At 39.1% G+C, this 21,429-nt stretch overlaps 2 protein-coding genes across 2 annotated transcripts in view; one reads left to right on the forward strand and one right to left on the reverse strand.

The window, feature by feature from the left end:
- The window catches only part of LOC136857345 (uncharacterized), a 280,832-nt gene that overhangs the window by 3,068 nt on the left and 256,335 nt on the right, over positions 1-21,429 (forward strand). The gene's annotated exons all lie outside the window — the stretch shown is intronic.
- Positions 12,040-21,429, reverse strand: part of LOC136857346 (uncharacterized) — a 68,447-nt gene continuing 59,057 nt past the window's right edge. The window contains exon 7 of the mRNA XM_067135954.2: positions 12,040-12,643. Within this exon, the coding sequence (XP_066992055.2) occupies positions 12,281-12,643 (363 nt within the window). The 3' untranslated portion in view covers positions 12,040-12,280. The remainder of the gene's footprint in view (positions 12,644-21,429) is intronic.

Here is a 21,429-nt window from a genome sequence, read left to right on the forward strand (position 1 = left end):
AAACATTTTCAAGAAATGTAATATATTTTTGCAGGCTGAGTGGATTAGATGGTAGAATTCCCTACATTTAGCAACATGTAGCATGATTTTCTGATTTTCTGACTGATGTACCTCCTTGTTGGTGATGCAGATTTCTACATCTGGATCCCATTCTTACCTTAGTTTGTATCCTGGGTAGTTGAAATGAGACTTCCTTTCTATGGTGTTTTTGTCCAGGGATGTTCTTTTTAATGCCAAACTCCTTGCTTGCTTGTGTCGTTAATCCTGTTCAAAAGGAATTGATGTTTTTCTAAATTGTTAGCTATTATTGCAGTGTCATCTGCATTGCAGATAGTGTTTGTTTCCTGTGTATCTTGAGCCTAAGTGAGCAGGTTTGATGCTGGCACAGTTCAGTAGTTTTTAAAGGTGCTAAAATATGCCAGCTTCGTGCTGTAGGTTTAAATGCATGTAAAACGACTGTTGCAGGACAAGATTCTGGCACCCTGAAGTCTTTACAAGCTGTAAATTAATCAGTAGGACATAAAACCAATAACATAATCAATTATTATTATTACTGGTATGTAATGTTTTGTTGGGTAATTTCTAGTGTTATAACTATTAAATAGGGTATTTCTCCACTGGACTCTTGGAAATAAAGTACCCTTGAATATAGGCATTCTAGTAATTTATAATCTTCTGGTGCAATCTCCCCGCAGAGGGTTGGCAACCATCATTGAGTAATTGTTCTTATTTTGTACTTGCGAATCACGGTTGGTGTACTATGGATGTCAAACTACTGTCAGAGGATCCATGCTGAGGATAATCTTCTCCACTCACGTCACCTTTTATGAACAATCTTATTATATATAATTTTGGAAGATGTGTCCAAAATAGGCTCTTTCCTGAATTTTGGGAGGGTTAGGACTTGGGGCAATTTCTTTGCATAGTGGAGTAACCCCCTCGTTGGTGATTGCAGTAACACTTGGGATCTTCAACATTCTACAATACATCCACAATTCAAAAGTTTGCATTTGGTTCATTGGCAAATTATTTTATGTCTAGCCTTCAACACCTTAAAGTAGGACTGGTAATGCACAACACTTCATGACACGAAATGGAGGTGATGGTCTCACACAATATGTTTTAACTTTGCATTAGCCAGCATCCCAGGTACTTGAAATGAACCACCCTATCAGTGGTGTTTGTCCTGAGTAATAACAGAATTGTTATTATTATTTTGTACGGTAAAATTGGAAATTTGTATATTACAGTAAGCTATATACAGTATTTACAGATCAGGTAAATTAAAGTGTAATGTTCAGTGTATTCAACCAGTTCACAACTTCATCGGTGGCACTGTGTATATCTTGAATAGTTCCTTCAAATCTTCTTCTTGGGCACTCTGTAGCTACGTTTTGGATGGTCTGGGGGGGAGGTTCATTGTCACAGTCGCAGTATGAGTTTTCAGCTTTTCCCCACTTTTGAAGCCAGAACTTGCATATTCCATGGTTTGCCCTAATTCTGTTTAAAGATGTCCATGCTTTTGTAGGTAAATTGAAACCAGGCAAAGCTTTACATGGATCGTTAATTAAATCCAGGTGATCAGGATTTGAAGAAGACCATTCTTCTTTCCAGGTCTGATCAGCATTAAAATGTGATTTAGTAAGCCTTTCTCCTAATTTCCAACATGGTTGCTTCATGTCCGTAGGTATAACCTTAAAGTGCCCTACACGTGTGTCCTGGGTGGTGCTAAGCAAGCAACAACATTGGCTGCTGAACCCTAAGCTCTGCTGCAGGGATATCCCTGCTCATAGAGGATACACTACAATTATACACAGCATTGTTTATTTTGTGCTTATTTATCCAGTAACCATGTATTTTGTTTTCTGATTTTTTTTCTTTTAAGGCCTGACTCTTTGCTTGCTTCTGTTCAAAAGGAATTGGGGAGTTCTAAGTTGTCAGCTAGTATTATGGTGTGATCTGCATATTGGATGGTGTTTATTCTCTTCCTGTTGATTTTGATTCCTTGATCAACTTCATCAAGAGTTTGACCTTTTTATCTTTGTGATACTTGTATTTTAGTAATTTGTATTCTGACTGTATTAATTTACTTAAAAAATAACACACCTTTTGCAATGCCAATTTTGGTCTGGATTTCTAAATCCCATTCTTGCATTAGCTAGCGTCCCAGGTAGGCTACTTGAAATGAACCACCCTGTCAGTGGTGTTTGTCGTGAGTATTGTGGATGTCAAACTACTGTCAGAGGATGCATGCTGAGGATAACTTTCTCCACCCTTGTCACCTATTACGATCAATCTTATTATATGTCATTTTGGAAGATGTGTCCAAAATAGGCTCTTTCCTGCATTTTCGGGAGATTTAGGACTCGGGGCGATTTCTTGGCATGATGGAGTAACCCGCTCAATGGTGATTGTAGCATACACATGGGATCTTCAACTTTCTTATTTTATATCTAGCTTTCAACACCTTAAAGCAGCACTGGTAATGCACAACACTTAATGATGTGAAATGTAAGTGCAGTCTCACACAAGATGTTGGCCAGGTTCGGAGATTTTAGCTACATGTGGGTAATTCCTCTGACTTGGGGACTGGCTATTTGTCCTAATACAGAGCTCGATAGCTGCAGTCGCTTAAGTGCGGCCAGTCTCCAGTAATCGGGAGATAGTGGGTTCGAACCCCTCTGTCGGCAGCCCTGAAGATGGTTTTCCGTGGTTTCCCCATTTTCACACCAGGAAAATGCTGGGGCTGTACCTTAATTAAGGCCACGGCCGCTTCCTTCCCATTCCTAGGCCTTTCCTATCCCATCGTCGCCATAAGACCTATCTGTGTCGGTGCGACTTAAAGCAAATAGAAAAAAAAAAAAGAAGGAAAAACACACTATAAAGAATATTGTGACAGAGAAAGTGGCCTTGATAATCCTGTTATATTGACCATTAAACAACAACAAAAAATAAGTTAGAAGTGTTTGTCAATCAGCAATTATAGCTGCTGTATTGTTTGAGAATGAATATATTTGAAGAATCACTCTGTGATGGATGGGTAAATACTGTACGTAAGTTTGTGATGCTTATATTTACCCCCCTTAAATATGTTCTGTAATGTTTTTAAAATTGCAGTAATTGTTTAATCAAAAGTACGACTGTTAGTGGTTTTGGAACATGTATGAAGTACTTGATTAATTCATAGAGTTTTCAACAATAAGAAATTTGAGTGAGCCTCCTTTCCATTGAATGAATGCATTCATCATCTATGATTATTTTTCCAGAAGCTTGCTGAGCACATACAGGTCATTTGACATATTGTTCAGAGTTAGCATTGGGTCCAGAGATGAAGACACTCATCTTCAAGGCAAGAGTTTGATAAGCCACATAATCACAAAATATCAGTTTACTCTTCTTATCTGTAGACCCAATGCCATAGACTTGTAAAACTGTCAGCATTCCTCTGAGATTAGCAACTGTGTTTATGGTATGATCATAATTTAGTTCAGTGAAACGAGATGATCATCTAATCTCTTTTTGATTCTGCACAAGGTCCTGAAGTTGGCTTTGCCACAAGGAAATGGATTGCACCCGTTGATATGTTCAGTACAGTATTTTGTGAAGGCCGAAGTAATATTGCTGAACAATAAATTTTAAATTTGTGTCTGGCCCCTTGGCCGAATTGTCAGTATCAAGGCCTTCAGTACAGAGAGTATTGGGTTTAATTCTTGACCAGGTTCAGAGATTTTAGCTACAACTGGGTAATTCCTCTGACTTGGGGACTGGGTGTTTGTCATAATACACACAACACATCACACTACCAAACACCACAGAAACACACAATAAAGAATATTTCCCTCCACATAAAGTTGGTGACATGAAGGGGGCCTAGCTGTGAAACTGGGCCAGGTTCACATGTGCGACACAGTCCACACCTGCGACCCTGCCAGGTAGTGGGAAAAGCATGAGGAAAAGAAGAAAATTTGTACAAACATTTTTTTCAATGCGATCGTGACCCCTCATTTAATTTTGTCTGTTATTGTAACTTTATTGGTATACAAAGTTGACTTTTATTGCCAAAACTGTAACTTGTATTTATGTAATCTCTTCCTGATCCTCCATAAGGTCCTGAGGTTGGCTACTTTGCCACAAGGGATCGAATTGCATCCATTGATCTGTTCAGTACAGTATTTTGTGAAGGCCAAAGTGATATCATTGAACTTTAGTCCCATTTCCTGATACGGATTCGAGGAAATTGTAGGACATATTTTTACAGTTGGATGCCCTTCCTGATGTCAACCTCACTTAAGGAGCTAATAGAGATGAAATGAATGAAGGTGAAAAAAATTGGGTAAGGAGGTGGAAGGAATTGGCTGTGGAAGTGAAAAGGCAAACCACAAGAAACCATTCTCAGGGCAATTGATGGTGGGGTTTGAGCCCATGTGTATCCAAAATGTATTTTTCTATCCTGTTCATAAAATAGCAAGTTGGGCGTGCGCGTAGACACGTGCGGCTGTGAGCTTGCATCGGGGAGATAGGGAGTTCGAATCCCACTGTCGGCAGCCTTGAAGATGGTTTTCCATGGTTTCCCATTTTCACACCAGGCAAATGCTGGGGCTGTATGTTAATTAAGGCCACGACCGCTTCCTTCCAACTCCTAGGCCATTCCTATCCCATCGTCGCCATAAGACCTATCTGTATCGGTGCGACGTAAAGCCCCTAGCATAAAATAGCAATATTTCCACAGTTATGTAATCTGTCTTTATTTCTTCAGCAGCTATGGATGCGTGATTCATAATACATTCTTCACCTACATTTCTACTTCAATTTCTCTTACATAAGTAGTAAATTATAATAAAAAACAGAATTTTTATTTGAATTCTTTCACTTGTGTGCAAGTTAACTTGGTTACGATCTTTTCCAGTGGTGCACATCTTTAACCTTCAACTGGTATCATCTATGTTTGTAACGTAACTGGTATCATACGTCTGTCAGACTCCAGATATTTACTTTTAAATTAAACAATTTGTACTTAATTTTTTGTTATTTATTCAACTTAATTCCTTTAAATATATGTTTGCAAACATGTCAGTGCAAAAAGTAGAAGGAAAAATTACAAACACAGAAAAAATAATAAAATATTAGAATGATGCTCCAAAAATGTGGACGCTGCTGCTTTTCTTAAAAATCTAGAAAATATGATTATTACGATTATTTCGCTGATATATCAGTATTATACAAAGACCATACAAACAAATAAAACATAAAATTACTGGAAAACTCAAAACATAAATTTAAATTTTAAGGTTCAAAGTCACTGTTTGTTAGAAAGCACAATTTTCGTTAGCACAGGATATGTTACTTTTTTTTTTTTTGGCGCACTCCAAGCAGATCGGTTTTCCGCACTTCTGGCACTGGTACTTCGTTCTTCTTTTCAGTTGAGGATCGAAAAGTAGCACGTTTTACGAACCTCGAAGAATTCAGGTTCCTCTTGTTCGTCATCAATCTGATGAATCCTCCTCATCCAGAATGTCAGTTCACGTGGAATTTTCTTCACCTCAGTAAGCTTCCGATGCATTTGAGGATAGACCAGTGACTTGGCAAGTGTCTTCACAAAATCAAGCCTAGCCATTATCTCAATAAACACTCAATACTGAATAACGTCATTCGCGAACAAAAGTCACGAAACTGGTATCATACGTCTGTCAGACGGCGCGATAAGTTTAATACGCACTTATTCAAGGTGAAACAAAGCGAGCGGTACATCACCTTCCCTGCAGGGAAACAACATTCCAACTGAGAGGTACACAAGGGAAGAAAGCAGTAGGCTGAGGATAGGAGAGGGGATGGCCTTGGGAAAATTTTCGGCTGTCCCACAGACGTATGATACCAGTTGAGGGTTAAAAATATTTTAAAGAATAAAAGCGAGATGAAGTCTTTAGCAAGCAGAATGGAAAGAGATGTTAAATGCTTGAAATACACGTCCTCTTCATTCTTAAATAAGAAAATCAACAAATCACTAGTTTGTAATAATTTTTATTTTGAGTAAACATTATTTCTCCATAAATGATAGCTGCTTAAATTGATAAAGCGTAAGTTACAATAAAAATAGTTTAAGATTTGAAATGGTATTTATTTTAAATGCAATAAAAATACGAGGGCAGATTGGAAAGTAACGCACAATACTTTTTCTCAAAAAGTTTAATATATACCAAAACCAAACAAATCACAAATGAACTTACATCTTTGACCTACTTTTTTACATATTCACCAAGTTTCTCAGCACATTTCTCCCACCGTGGTGCCAGTTTCAATATGGCCTGGTCGTAGAAGTCTGTTTGGTTGGAGTAGAGCCATCTGTGGACTGCTGATTTCATTTCTGCATCTGTCGCAAGGTGTTGGCTGGCCACAAATTTCTTCATGGGACCAAAAAAGTCCGACAGTGCCAGGTCCGGACTGTATGGTGGATGCAGGAGCATCTCCCACCGAAATTTGGAGAGTTTCTCACAAACAGGAGCAACAACATGGGGACGGGCATTGTCATAAAGAAGTTTAACATCGTCGGCATTAATGTTGCGGAGTTTGTCACGAAGGGCATGATGCAACTTAACCAAAGTTTTAATGTAGGCTGCAGTGGTCCCGTGTTCAGCAAAGTCCACCAATAACGCACCAAACATAACCCAGAACACTGTCACAAGCACTTTCCTAGCAGATTGAGCAACTTTGAATTTTTTCATACTGGGGAACCAACATGTTTCCACTCCATAGAGGCCTGCTTGGTTTCGGGTATGTAGTGGTACGCCTATGACTCGTCACCAGTGATGAATGATTCCTTTAAGAAAGTCATGCCCTTCTACGGCGTAGCGCATTAAGTGATCCATGCTTGTCATCATTCGCTGCCCCTTGTGGTTGTCTGTCAGGTTTTTAGGCACCCAGCGAGCACTAACTTTACGGAATTTCAGCATGTCATGAATAATGTCGTACACCGCACCAGAGGAAATGTTGAACGTCTGCGATAAGGTTTGCAGGTACACACGCCAGTTGTTCAATATTGCTGCCTCAATGGCACAGACATTCTGCAGAGTTGAAGCTGTTATCCGCCGCCCGGAGCGTGGCGAATCACTAAGGTTCACACAGCCCTCTTGGAAGAATGCACACCACCTGGAGACATTGTTTCGGTCTAGACATCTATTAAAGACACTGTTATAGTTTTATTTTGAGTCCACCTTGTAATGATAGAAAATTATTAATTTAACATACATGTTTTGGGAAAATCATCCATTCCTTTCATCAGTAATGTTGCCATACATGCCATGCATATCCCTGTGAATTTCACTCGGTGTATGCCCTTTGGACCACAAATGTCGAACTACACTTTGCTGCTCTTCACACATGGACGACAGAAACATGCGCGCCATGTTTGTTTTGTACTTCAGGCTTCTCTCGCTAGAGCTGTACATGAAATCAAATTTCAAACTATATCGTCGTGAAATTTCAACATTCCAGCTGCAATACCAGGGGATAAAATAAATGTGCATTACTTTCTGATCTGTCTCATAATAGAGCAGTTACAATTAAAAATAAACAAGTTTTAAACCATATTATGTTAGATAAAGCAGTGATATCAAAATAACAGTTTTGGGAATTTTTGTGAGATATCTTTTCTCCGAGTAAACTTAGTTAGGGTAGTTGAGTAGACTGTATAGCCAGAGACTCAACTTCGAGTGTCAGGCGTCGGAAAATAACCGGACACTCTGGAAGGATGAATGGTTTCCTGCAGGAGTGCCCTTCCAAGAGGAGATGTTGATCCAAAATGGAGGAATTGCCATTTAAATCCATTAATGAAAATGTTAGTTTATCATGTCAGATGCGGTTTTCAACCGAAAAATTGTTTTTACTAAGGTCTGTTTTTCAGAGAGCTGTGGATGCAGCTGAAACAGCGAAAACGATCATAGTACTGCAGTGTGAAAAGCAACAAAAAACTACCATACTATCTCTCTCAAGAAAAATAATTATGGTGACACAACATATTGCAAAGGCCTCTAGTCCATGGCAGACTTTAAATGGTCGGGGGTGCTTAAATTTTCCATGATGAGCCATCTGCAACATCATAAAATTATGACACAGAAGAAAGTCTTAAAATTAGGAACATGGAATGCCAGAAATTTCTATCAGCCTGGTAACCTTTGTAACACAATCCAAGAAATGGAAATAATGGCTCTGAATGTGCTTGGGATTAGTAAGGTTAGATGGCTGAGATTGGACAAAATTAATGTAAAGGAATTAGTCGTGTATTATTCTGGCAACGTTCTACCAGATCATCCAAATGGCATAGCGATAATAGTAGACAGGGGAATAAGTAGGTGTGCTCCTAGTTTCACCCCACCGGGCGAGTTGGCCATGCGATTAGGGGCACGCAGTTGTCAACTTGCATCCGGGAGATAGTGGGTTCGAACCCCACTGTCGACAGCCCTGAAGATGTTTTACCATGGTTTCCCATTTTCACACCAGGCAAATGCTGGGGCTGTACCTTAACTCATTGTGGACCGTGGACGGCGTAAGACGTTTAAGCTTGCTCCTATGCTGCGGGCCGCGGACGGCGTAAGACGTTTAATGTTCCGCGTGAAGCGATGCTGTTTATATTCGTCATCTATGCATTCTTACACCTTAGTCAGCATTACTGGTTGTAGCAGGAAGTTGGTTGATCTTTTTGAGATAACCCTCACGTTAAGTGTGCTCATGTTTATCTTAGCTGTTTTAGCGGGAATATCTCAGCACTTCCTTGCGCGTCAAGTCTGTACTGGAGATTCCAATGCAGTGCGTGTCGTTCTTACCGAGTGTAGTATAATGGCTTATAAAACAAAGTTTCTTACGGAAGATTAATTATTAGATATGGTTCACAATGATTATTCTGGTGATGAACTTATTCCTGAAATAGGCTTAGATAGTGAAAGTGGCGAGGAAATTCCGATTCCCGAATCCGATAGGCCTATAGAGGAAAGTGAAGTGCCTGATACATATCATCCTAGTTATTGTCAACCTGTTCCACCATTTACAGAGAATTCAGGTATAAACATTCAAATAGAAAATAAGCAGGATATTTTGAGTTACATGAGTATTTTCATGAATGACGAATTTTATCAGTATGTGTGTGAGCAGACCAATCTATATGCGAGTCAAGTGACAAGTGTGGCGTCCCGGCCTTTCACAAAGTTTTTGATCATGCAATCGCGGAAACCGATTAGTCCAAAATCCTGATATAAAAATGTACTGGACCGAAGACCCTGTTTTTCATACTCCGATATTTTAACATTTATAGTTTAGGAGTAATTTAAATTGTATTAAGTATGCACGTCAAGAGGATCGGGCATGAAAATGGCTGGTCCAGGTATTCAAGTATCCCGCTCAGAAGCAGGTACTGAACGTGTTAATTAAGGCTACGGTCACTTCCTTCCCATTCCTAAGCCTTTACTATCCCATCGTCGCTGTAAGACCTATCTGTACTTCCCATATTCTGATTGCACAGTGCTGTCACAGCTGAAGGCATAGCCATAAACATAATTCAAGCGTACATTCCAACTGCAGACAAGTCTGAAACAGAGATAAACAGGTTTTACACGGAAGTAAACAATCTCCGGTCTTCCCTCAATACGAATTAAATTATGATAATCATGGGTGATTTTAATGCAGAAATTGGCAAAGGGAGATTTTAGGATGTTGTTGGAGAGCATGGCCTAGGTGTTCAAAATGAAATGGGTGATATGCTTGTACAATTCTGCATAGAGGAGAATTTAATAACATATGGTTAGAAGACTTCACACATGGAGATCATCTCAAGATACTCCAAACTACCCAGTCAGAAACCAGATTGATTTTATTCTAATTGATAGGAGATACAGGAATAGTATACATGGGGTGAAAAATTAGCCCCATGTAGCTCGTGCTAAGGTTTGGCTAAAAAGATAAGTTAGGAGATCAAGAAGAGGCCTAATTTGACTGCACTTAAAAATCCAGAGAAGTGTACAGAAGTACAGGAAACACTTAACACTGAATTGGACAGAATCGGAGATGGTGGGAATGCTGAGCTCTGTGACGTGCCAGTCAACAATAATAAGAATGTTGAAGACCTATAGAAACATCTTAAAGAAGCAATCAATAGCTCATAAGCCCGCACGCTGGAACTGAGACACAGTTCATGGGAGAAGAGTTGTATGATTCAGGAAATCTTGGATCTGATGAACCTGAGGGAAATCTTTGAAAACAGAGATAAACAACAACACACTTCATCATCATCATCATCATTGAACCCTTTTAGGCATGTTGGGTATGGTGGTTGTAAACAAGCACTCTCCAATTCTGTGTCCAGAAACATTTAAGTGTTCATGACGAATTCCCAACTCCATCCTCTGCTCTCTACATCTTCCCTCAGTTGGTCTATCCTCTTTTTCTTGGTCTTCTGCATGTTAGTCTTGTTTCCATATAAGCATGTAGTATTCTTGTGTTATTCATTCTTTTAACATATACCCAAAGAGTTTGTCTGGATGACCTTAGGCTTTCCTCCATAGATTCAGTTAACTGTAGGTTTGTTCAGATATCTTCGTTCTTTATATGATCAAGTTGTGTCTTTTGGAGGGCTGTTCTAAGAAACTTCATTTCATAAGCTTGAAGCTTGCTTATGTTCTTTGATGTTACTGTGCATGTTTCCAAGGAATGTGTAAGAATGGGAATGAGATATGACTTGTATAGGGTGATTTTGTTCTTTGAAGAACCTTCCTATCTCATAGTAAGTTTCGTACAAGACTGTAGAAATTGGACCCTTTGGTTAGTCTGTTCAGTACTTACTTCAGAAAAACTATATGACTAAAGATAACAGAGGCAAAAAAAATGTGGATGACAGACAAGTGTCCAGAAATTGAACAACTTCAGAATCAGCACAATTTAGTCGATCTACATAAAAAGGTAAATGAAGGACCATTTTTGATGTATTAATCCCCAAACATCTTCCTTTTTTTATCATGTTTTTTGGTCAAAAATATTTTATTTTTAAATTTTAAGTTCCCACAGTTACTAGCTGAAGATGACCCAGAAAAAGGATTGGAACATGTTCTAGTTTTAATATGACTGTACACACCATTTAATTTTAAGTGGACTCCACTATCTGCAGCCCTGAAGATGGTTTTTCGTGATTTCCAATTTTTGCATCAGACAAATGCTGGGGCTGTACCTTACGGCCACAACTGCTTCCTTCCAACTCCTAGCCCTTTCCTATTCCATCGTCGCCATAAGACGTACCTGTCTCGGTGCAACGTAAAGCCATTGTAAAAAAAAAAAAAAAAAAAGTGGATAGTCTTAGTTTTGTATTGACCAGGTGGACCACCAAAATTCATATAAAGAATTTTATTTTAAAACTTTGTATGTTCAAGCCCAGTGTGCAAATGCAGTCTTGCGAACAAGAAGCGATTTGCTAACCTCAAGTCAGCTAGATTCTGCTTTCATGAATTGTAAAAAGTTTTAACAGAAAGTCATTTCTTACATAATACCACAAATGTATATCCAGTTCCACTGCTAACTGGTTAGCATGCTTTCCTGTTCTTCGGGTCCCAGGTTTGATTCCTGGCTGGGTCAAGGATTTTAGTTCTTAGGTAATTTCCTCTGTCTTGGGTACTGGGTTTTTGTGCCGTCTTCAACATTTCTTCATCCTAGGTAGGGTCTCATCCTCATAAAAGTGCAGGTTGCTTGTCAAGTCAGAAAACCTGCACCAGGTCTTTCCAGAGACCACCCTCAAATATATGAAACATATACTAGAATAGTAGAAGACATAATTCTGAAAATTAACAAACATTTAACTTATGTCCAGAGGAAAATAGAACACACTGTCAAACAATGGGAAATAAAAGGTAGGCTACGTGATTTAATCAAAACATTAAAAAAAGGTAATTTCAGTACAAAAAAAAAAAAAACAGATGACTTCTTTTAAGAAGATCAAGGATAGGATATGTTGAGGAGATTACTCAGGAACAGTGTTCAGGTATTTTTAAGAAGATATACCAAACCATCTCAAACTGATAACGTTGTAATACTGTAATATAAGGCTCATTATGACACTGAGTTCATTATTTCCTGTGTAAGTACAGACAAAAATATAAAAGCACTTGATGTTCTCTCTGACAACACCTGAAAGAACTTTCAACCCTTTATAGGCAGTAGACATTTACTCAATCCCAAATTCCTTTCAAGATGTCACTAGACACTTGTCACCAGTATGCTAGTGTCTTATTTGTGGATAATAGAACTGCTTTCAACTTTTCACTGATTCAGGCGCATTTCTGGGAAATGCAACAGACAATAATTTTCTCTGTATAATATTTGCCAGTAATCTGTTGCCAACTTGTTCAATGTCGCTCACTTTATACCATGTTTCAAATATGGGTTCTCTCATTCGAATGTGCGTCTGTGTTAGAGGAAGCAAACTATCTGGCACTAAACACCGAACTTTGGTATTAAGACATCCTCGTTTTATGTAGTCGTTATTCATGAGTGTGTAGATATATCTGGTCCATTTAGTATCTATATAGTCATCAGCATTAGAATCGAGCTGAGGTGAAATGTTCACTATAGATCTGAGGTATCCACGGGTGATCACAGGCATTACAAAATTCACCTGCAAAAGAAAAGAAATAAACACATTGTTAGTGGTGCTACAGGAACAAAATACAGAAAATGTTCATATTGTGGGTTTACAAGCAAAATATATAGTTGTGAGATTTTCTCTTCTGTGTTAGAAGAAGCGAACTATCTGGCACTAAACACTGAACTTCAGTATTGGGACAGGTACGTTTTATGTAGTTGTGCAGTCTAGTCTAGATACTCAAACAAACCCATTGCATAATATTAAAGATAAATATTCTTATTTTGAGACCAGATATTGGTAGTGGAGATTAAAAACTTCCACACCTCTTATTTTTTCCCTCAGATATAAGATTTTTGATTTAATGTGTGTCACTTGCACCAGGTGTATGCATAAGTTTTTGTCGGTTTTGTGGTAAAGAAAATATGTAATATTCAAGGGAAATTAATTTGTTGTTTATTCAAAATACTGGCCATCGGCTTCTACACACTTCGCCCATCTTTCAGGTAAGTTATGAATAGCATGCCAGAAAAACTGCTTGTCTTTTGCAGTAAACCATTCGTCGAGCCCCAACTTCCTCGAAATTGCTGAAGTGCTGATGAAGGGAATGGTCGAATTCCTGAAACATGTTTGGTTAAATAAATAATTTTCTTTCATTAATAAGTGTATTGACAATGCAGATTCAAATATAACTATTTTAAATATTTCTGTACTACATTCAAACTAGTCAATACGGATCAAACAGTCATTTTAACCTATCATGGTTAAGTTTATCAACAGATGGCACCAGTTTGGGGAGTATGGCGACTACGGAAGGATGTCCCATCCAAGCAATTTCAAGGAGTCTTTCACTGGTTTTGCTGTGTGAGGCAGCGCATTTTCGTGTAATAAAATCACCTTGCCATGTCTTCTGGCCCATTCCGGTTGTCTTTGGATCAATGCGTAATTAAAATTAATCATAAACTCCTCTGGGTGAGGGACGCAGACAAAGAATACACCCGCGGAATCCCCTGTCTGTCGTAAGAGGTGGCTAAAAGGGGCGACCAAGGGATGATGACGTTAGAACCACGAAACTACTCGTGCGTAGTACCATTACGTGAGGAACACCATGGGTCGATGTTACTTGCAGTTAGTATCACCATGTGAGGAACACCATGGATCTATGTGACCAATGAGTAGTGCCATTATGTGAGGAACACCACGGTTCTGTGGTTAGTGGGGTCTACGATCGTGTGTATTCCACTAAAGCAGGGGAGCGGGCATTCGGCTGCACGAACTAATGTCCATGTGCTGTAACATTGTGCTGGAATGCATTGGTTCCCCTAGGTTCAGAATGGATCTGCGCTATCTATGAGTAGTACTACCTTACGAGAAACACCATGGGTGTACGCTGTCTGTGAGTAGTACCACTATGTGAGAAAACCCACAGGTTTGGCTAGCGCCCGTTTAAGTACCACTATGTGCGAAAACCATGGGTGTGCGTTACCTGAGAGTAGTTCCATTATGTGAATAATACCATGGGTTTGTATTACCTGTGGTTGTTTCCATAATGTGTCATACACCATGGGTCTACATTGCCTATGATTAGTAGCACTATGTGAAAAAAAACCACGAGTATACGTTGGCTGTGATTAGTTCCACTTAGTGAAGGACACCATGGGAATACCGGCTCCTGTGATTAGTTCCACTATGTGTGGAGCACCATGGGTCGTGTTGCTTGTGAGTAGTACTCTTATGTGCGAAAGACCATGGGTTTGTGTTACCTGTGAGTGATGCCATTGTGTGCGACATACGATAGGTCTACATTTCCTGTGATTAGTACCACCATTAGAGAAACACCGTGAGTCTACATTACTGTGATTAGTACCAACATAGGAGGAACACCATGGTTCTACCTCTCGGTGATTAGTACCATAATGAGCGGCTGCGACCTGGATTTTGGACCCCTTTAGATAATAATGCATCATCCCAGTAATTCAGGCTTTGTGAATTGGATCCACTGATTGTTTTTGTTTCACCATCATTTTTTCATGATCATTCGTTTTAGATTCTAGTCAGTGGATAAATTTAAGCAACAACATAATCATCATCAACAAATTAATCATTTGTTGGCGATAGAGTTGTGCATTAACAGTTTCGCCGGGCACCAAGAGTTCACAATACACAATTGCTCGTCTTCACACTTTTGTGGTCTACCAGAGTGCACACTGTCTTTCACAGTGAAATTACCACGTTTAAACTGTCAAAACCATGTCTCACATGTTCTAATCGATGAAGCTTGTTCACCATATGTTTTTACCAGCAAACAATGCCTTTCTACAGCCTTTTCCTTTTGATTAAATAAGAAAAGCAATGCGTGCCAAAAATGTTCTTTTTCAGGCACAAATGTCGACATGATCACTGAACGATACAAGACAGGCGCTAGTGTTTGGCGGACTCAACTTGTGTGTGTTGGTAGGTTAATCTCAGACGAACAAACTGACATATTTGTCAAATTCATCTATTAAAGAAGCTATTTTAAACAGTTTCTTTAATACATTTTGACAAGTCAATACAGGTCCAATAAAATACCTATTATGGTTAAGTTTATCAACAGTCTGTCAAATTCATTCACTGCGTACTGTTCACTGGCACTATCTCTTAGTGAAACCAGAAAAGACTTATGCATACACCTGGTAAGCCTACGATATTATTATTGACTAAGGTGGCATGAAATTCAGAGTATCAAGAAGCTAATGGTTGACTTCAACATAATTATCCCCCCCCCCCATACCAGCATAATTCGTTGCTGATCATACACATACTGTTCCACCTATCACGAAGGTAATAACTTCTTTAAATAATGCAATACCGTCAAATGGGGCGATTTCGGACACACAGGTGGTTTTGGACAGTATGGTAGATTTGCCGTATTTTGTCGCATAGCAACGAGCCGCTGGTGCTTTGCACTTCCGCGCGCGTTTTAGTTTGACCTTGAGGTTATGTTTCCCACGTTCTGTGCTTTTTATTACGAATCGACTTTGGAAAATTTCCCGTGTGCACGGGCATTGTTTAAAGTTCATGCATTATCATTAAGTGGATACTTTAGATTGTCGCGGTGGGAAGGAATGCATTATAACTATGGTTCTTAGTGAGATCAACTGACTGAAGTGTTTATAAAAGATTGCTGTGGAATTTTGGTGTGATTTAATGAAAAATAGTGTTTTATGCACATTTTACTGAAAATTGAAAGCAGTCTGGGTGATTTCGGACACTGTCTAGAAATTAGCAGAGGTATAAAGAAGCTGCTTCTAGGGGTAATTACGAACCAAAATTATTAGAAAAATCCGTACGTGATATTAAAAGTGGCAAGTTGTCTTATAGGAAAGCATTTGATTTCTATGGTATGTCTTGGTCCACCCTACAAAATAAAGTGCGGAATGTACATCCAAAAAATGGGAAGACAACCAATGCTAAATGAGGAAGAAGGAAATGCTCAAGGAAGCTCTGGCCATGCTCCAGCCCAACACAACCTACTACTTCCCGCCGCCGCCGCAAATAAAATGTTCTTCCTGGGAAGTCAAATTTTGGCCGTGACTTCCGCCGAGATGAAAGCAGTGCATAAACAAGTGATGGCGCTGGCAGCAGCAGTGAAAATGAATGCGATGAAGCACACAATGAATGAATGAATGACGTTCTGGTGTTGCAAGAAGAGGGTTTCCATTTTGCAGATTATAAATACAAGTTAAGGAACAAAGAGCATACAGGCAGTATTTTGGCCTGGCCTGAAATATTCGTTCAAGGGATGTGGATGTCAAATACTTGCACCCATATACAAACAGCAGAAAAATTTTTGTGTTCCCTAACATCCTTGCTGAGGATACAACAGCTAAAGAACAAATTTCAAAAATACTTCCAGTCCAAGTTGAGAAGAGAGGAATGTTTATTTTTAAAGAAAACTTATTTTAGATTTGTAGGCTGTGGCAACTACATGTTCATTGTATCGACCCTTTTTTGCTCTGAGATTTGTATCGCTTGTAAGAAAAATTATTAAGATTTCACAGTAGGATCTCTGTACGGTTTATAACTATTAATATTTCAATTTAGACCGGAAAACTTTACATTTAACTAGTCAGAAAAATAGATTGATCAGTAACACATTACATTTATCATCACAATGATTTTAACCAGCTAGTCATATTTTGGACACCCTCAGAACACTTTAAATATCACAAAACTAAAGCAAAAAGAACGAAGAATTGAAATAAAGGGCTACTTATGTCCGAAATCACCTAATACGCTTTGAAACTTCGGATAGCGGTTTAAAATGCATGTGCGTCCGAAATCACCCCAAAGTACGGGGTGAATTCGGACACTACTTTTTGTTTTCTCAGGAAAACCTGTGTTTGCGTATATTTTTCGTTTGTATGGTATTGTATTAATTGTCCGACTCGTTGGCTGAATGGTCAGCGTACTGGCCTTCGGTTCAGAGGGTCCCGAGTTCGATTCCCGGCCGGGTCGGGGATTTTAATCGCTTATGATTAATTCTTCTGGCTCGGGGACTGGGTGTATATGTCCGTCCCAACACTCTCCTCATCATATTCAGACAACACACTACACTACCAACCACCACAGAAACACGCAATAGTGCTTACATCCCTCCATAGAGGGTTAGCGTCAGGAAGGGCATCCGGCCGTAAAAACAGCGCCAAATCCACATGTGCGCCGCAGTTCGCACCCGCGACTCCACAGGTGTGGGAAAAAGCGGCAGGAAAAGAAGAAGAAAGTATGGTATTGTATTAATTGGATATAATTAGGATGATAAACAATACAATTCAAGATTCCCTTTGTGAGTTAAGGCGAAAATAACCTCAAAACTGTCCAAAATCACCCCTTTTGACGATACTGTTGTACATTTTGTTTAAAGAAAGGATTTCAACAGAATATACAGTATTTCACTGGCAAAATAGTTAACAGCCGTATTGTTATTGATTATTGTCGCTCTTCGTATTCAAATATTGCATTGTTGGCTACAGTCGTGAACAAAGGGTGTAGTGTATCAAGAAAATATAAATAAAAATCAGCTTATTCTTGTATTCCGATCATTTGTAGTTCTGAGCAGGCAGTTAAAGTACCCATAATTTATATTTCACACCCTCGACCTTTCAGTATTTATGAGCGGTTAGCTAATAATAATAATAATAAAGTTCCTATATCCCAGTAATTGCCATTCAAGTCCCTGGTGTAGTTTTGACAGAAGTATTTTTGAGAAATTATTGTAAACAACCTCATATTTTTCAGCATTTAAGGACACTTTTATTCTCCATCCCGCGGAGTAGGGAAAATAATAGTAATCCACCATCTGTAATAATCGCATAACCACATTTCAGTTGAGAATTGTAGTGCAGATCGCTATATTAGATAGTATCTTGCCTGTTATATTCTTGTGTATCTTTGTGTACAGTAACCTTTTCGATACTTTAGCATTTAACCAAACAACAGGTTTCATTTCTATTACAGCCTAGTATGATGAAGTAGTACTAATAATAATCTTCTGTCTATGCGTTTAACTTTGTTGTTAATTCTTGAGTAGTTCTTGCAAATTTCTAACTTTAGGCCTAATTGGAATTTTCATTTCTATATGTGCTTAGTAATAACCTGTTGTAATTAGGATACATCTGATAGTACTTTAAAATTATTGTAGTGTATTGTAGTATCTGAACACAGTTTAAAAATATTGTAGTATATTATAGTATCTTATTAGATATTAGTGTATTTATTCTATTAGTGTGAAATATCTGTGTAGTATAGTACAGTGAAACCTCGGAATGCGAGTAACTTGGTCTATGAGTGTTTTGCAAAACGAGCAAACATTTTAAATAATTTGTAACTTGATAAGCGAGTGAGGTTCTGCAATACGAGCGTCACGCGTGCCTACGTTTTACCCTCCCCTGTTCGTTTGTTGAATGGATGAACGAGGTCTTTGGTCCTGTAGTGAAAAAATACCTTTCAGAAAATAATCTGCCGCTCAAAGGCTTGCTGGTTATGGACAATGCTCCTGCTCATCCACCAGACCTTGAGGCTTGAGGACGACTTACTGGAGGAATTTAAGTTCGTTAAGGTTAAGTTCCCTCCTCCCAACACTACTACACTTCTCCAGCCTATGGATCAGCAAGTCATTTCGAACTTCAAGAAGCTATACATCAAAGCACTATTTCAGCGATGAGCTGGTGGAAGAACATAGCCAGTAACTGACCACCAACGAACTGATGAACCTGCATCGCGAACAACAGGAGGAGGTTATGGAGATCTCGTCCGGGGAAGAGCAGGAGGAAAAGTCAATGGAATCTCTCACTTCAACTGAGATTCGGGATGTGGAAAATGGTACAAAATTTTGTAGAAAAACACCACCCGAATAAGGCTGTAGCAGTGCGAGCGATGAATCAGTTCAATGACAATGCAATGTCACATTTTTGTGAAATCCTCAAAAAGAGGCAAAAGCAACAGTCATTTGACAGATTCCTTGTTAAAGTTGCACGAAAATAAAAAAATTCCAGTGAGCCAACAGATAGCAAGTGATTCCGTTAGTGAAACTCGTGCTACACAGTAACTCTTCTCATGTCATCTCTCGTCTCCCTCACACCAACAATGATTCTATTGTAAGAAAAAGTGCACTTTAATTTGTTTTACGTTATATTTTGTTTTAGAAATGGTATGCGAATACATATTTTTGTGTTGTGGATGAATCATCCGCGTTTCAATTGTTTCTTACGCGAAAACTTGCTTTGATATACGAGCGCTTTGGATTACAAGCATGTTGTCAGAAAGAATTATGCTCGCAATCCAAGCTTCCACTGTATCTGTAGTAACTCTCTTACTAGAATTCTGTTGTAGTAATTAGGGTAGACTTAACTGCAGTTTAGAATTGTGTAATTCTTGTGTGTTATTTTCTATTTTCAGTAATTAACAGTAATTTTCATCCTGTTAGGGTGTTGTAGGAAAAAAGTAGTATTGTAGTGTAGTAGTAGCCTATATTAATTACCTTATGATCTTTGTGAACTATCCTAGACAATATTTTTTTCCTTTCATTTTTATTTTGCACAGAATGTGTTTTTGCTTTTCTTTTCATTATTTAGTAAAGAATGGCTAAGGAGTGCAAGTGTAGGAACTGTGGGTGTGGCCAGGCATTAAAGAGTGTGAGGGAGGAGCTGGAGAGTTCGAGGTAGATAATTAGGATTCTCTCAGAGGACAGGAAGGAAAGTAGGCCTCCCCCAAACAATGTACAGGATACAGTAAGTATAAAAGAGGGATTGGAAGAAAAGGGGGGGAACCGTAAAAGACAGGTGGTCTAATGTTTTAAGTGGAAGGAGATTGCAGGCTAAGGGCTCCATTCAGGATCAGAATTCAGGACAGGCGTCTGAGAAATTGGTACAAGTCACTGCAGGTAGAACAACGGAGGGAAGATGAGGAACAGGGAACTGTTGCTGATAAGGAGGAGGAAGGGAAAAGGTAGGAAAGGGAAATGTGGAGTAGTGAATACGGAAAGACCGGTGGAACAGGATGGGATGGAGAAAAGGGAGGAGGAAGTAGCTTCTGCAGCTGTCAGGAAAGATAGGACTGAACAGGAGAGGAGGGGATTAATTTAGGTGGGTAGGGTTGAAGCTCTGGTCATGGGGGATTCTATTGTTAGGCATGTGGGGAAAGTGTGTGGAGGAAAAGAAACCAGGTAGAATGTTATCCAGGAATTAGGTTAAGGCAGATGTTGAGGAAAGTCGAAGAGTAGGAGGGAAAGGAGAAGGTGGTAGTATTTCACGTTGGTACTAACATTGTAAGACAAGCAGGTACAAGTACCAACATACTTGGGGATGTGTGGGATCTAGTAAATGCAGCACGAGTGACGATTAAGGAAGCAGATATTGTTATCAGTGGCATACTGTGTAGGAGGGATACTGACTGGAAGGTGACTGGGGATTTAAATGAGACTATGGAATGGGTACGTGGGAAAATGGGAGTGAGATTTCTAGATCCTAATGGGTGGGTAGGAGATAAGGAACTGCGCTTAGATGTCCTTCACTTAAACCGCAGTGGTACGTATAAGTTAGGAAATTTGTTTAGAAGGGTTATAGGGAGGTACGCATTCAGGGAAATGGGGTGGCCTAGGGAGCGGTGATAACGGAACAGAGAACTGGAAGTCAAGTAGGGATGACATAAAAATGTTAGTGCTGAACTGTAGAAGTATTGTAAAGAAACGAATAGAATTAAGTAATTTAATAGATATATACTTACCAGATATTGTAATGGAGTTGAATCATGGCTGAGAAATTATATAATGGATGCAGATATTTTCTCACAGAACTAGAGTGTACATCGTAGAAAAAATGAAATAGCGTATGGCTTTTAGTGCTGGGAGTGTCCGAGGACATGTTCGGCTCGCCCGTAGGCGACCTGCGCATCCTGATGAGGATGAAATGATGATGAAGATGACACATACACCCAGTCCCCGTGTCAGCGAAATTAACTAATGATGGTTAAAATTCCCCCGACCCTGCAACGTAAACAAAGTAGCAAAAAAAAAAAAAAAAAAAATCTTGACCCTGCAGGGAATCGAACCCGGGACCCCTGTGACCAAAGGCCAGTACGCTAACCATTTAGCCATGGAACTGGACTATATCTTAGAGATAGGATAAGAATGGTAAGAAGGGGGGAGTATTCATTCTTGTGAAAGAAGAATTTGTAAGCTACGAAAAAGTTAAAGATGACAAACATGAAATTCTAGGTGTAAGGCTCATCTCTAAAGATAATAGGCAACTTGATGTCTTTAGAGTGTACGGACTGGGAAA

This window comes from Anabrus simplex, chromosome 1 (genome assembly GCF_040414725.1).
Source record: "Anabrus simplex isolate iqAnaSimp1 chromosome 1, ASM4041472v1, whole genome shotgun sequence".
Classification (NCBI taxonomy): domain Eukaryota; kingdom Metazoa; phylum Arthropoda; class Insecta; order Orthoptera; family Tettigoniidae; genus Anabrus; species Anabrus simplex.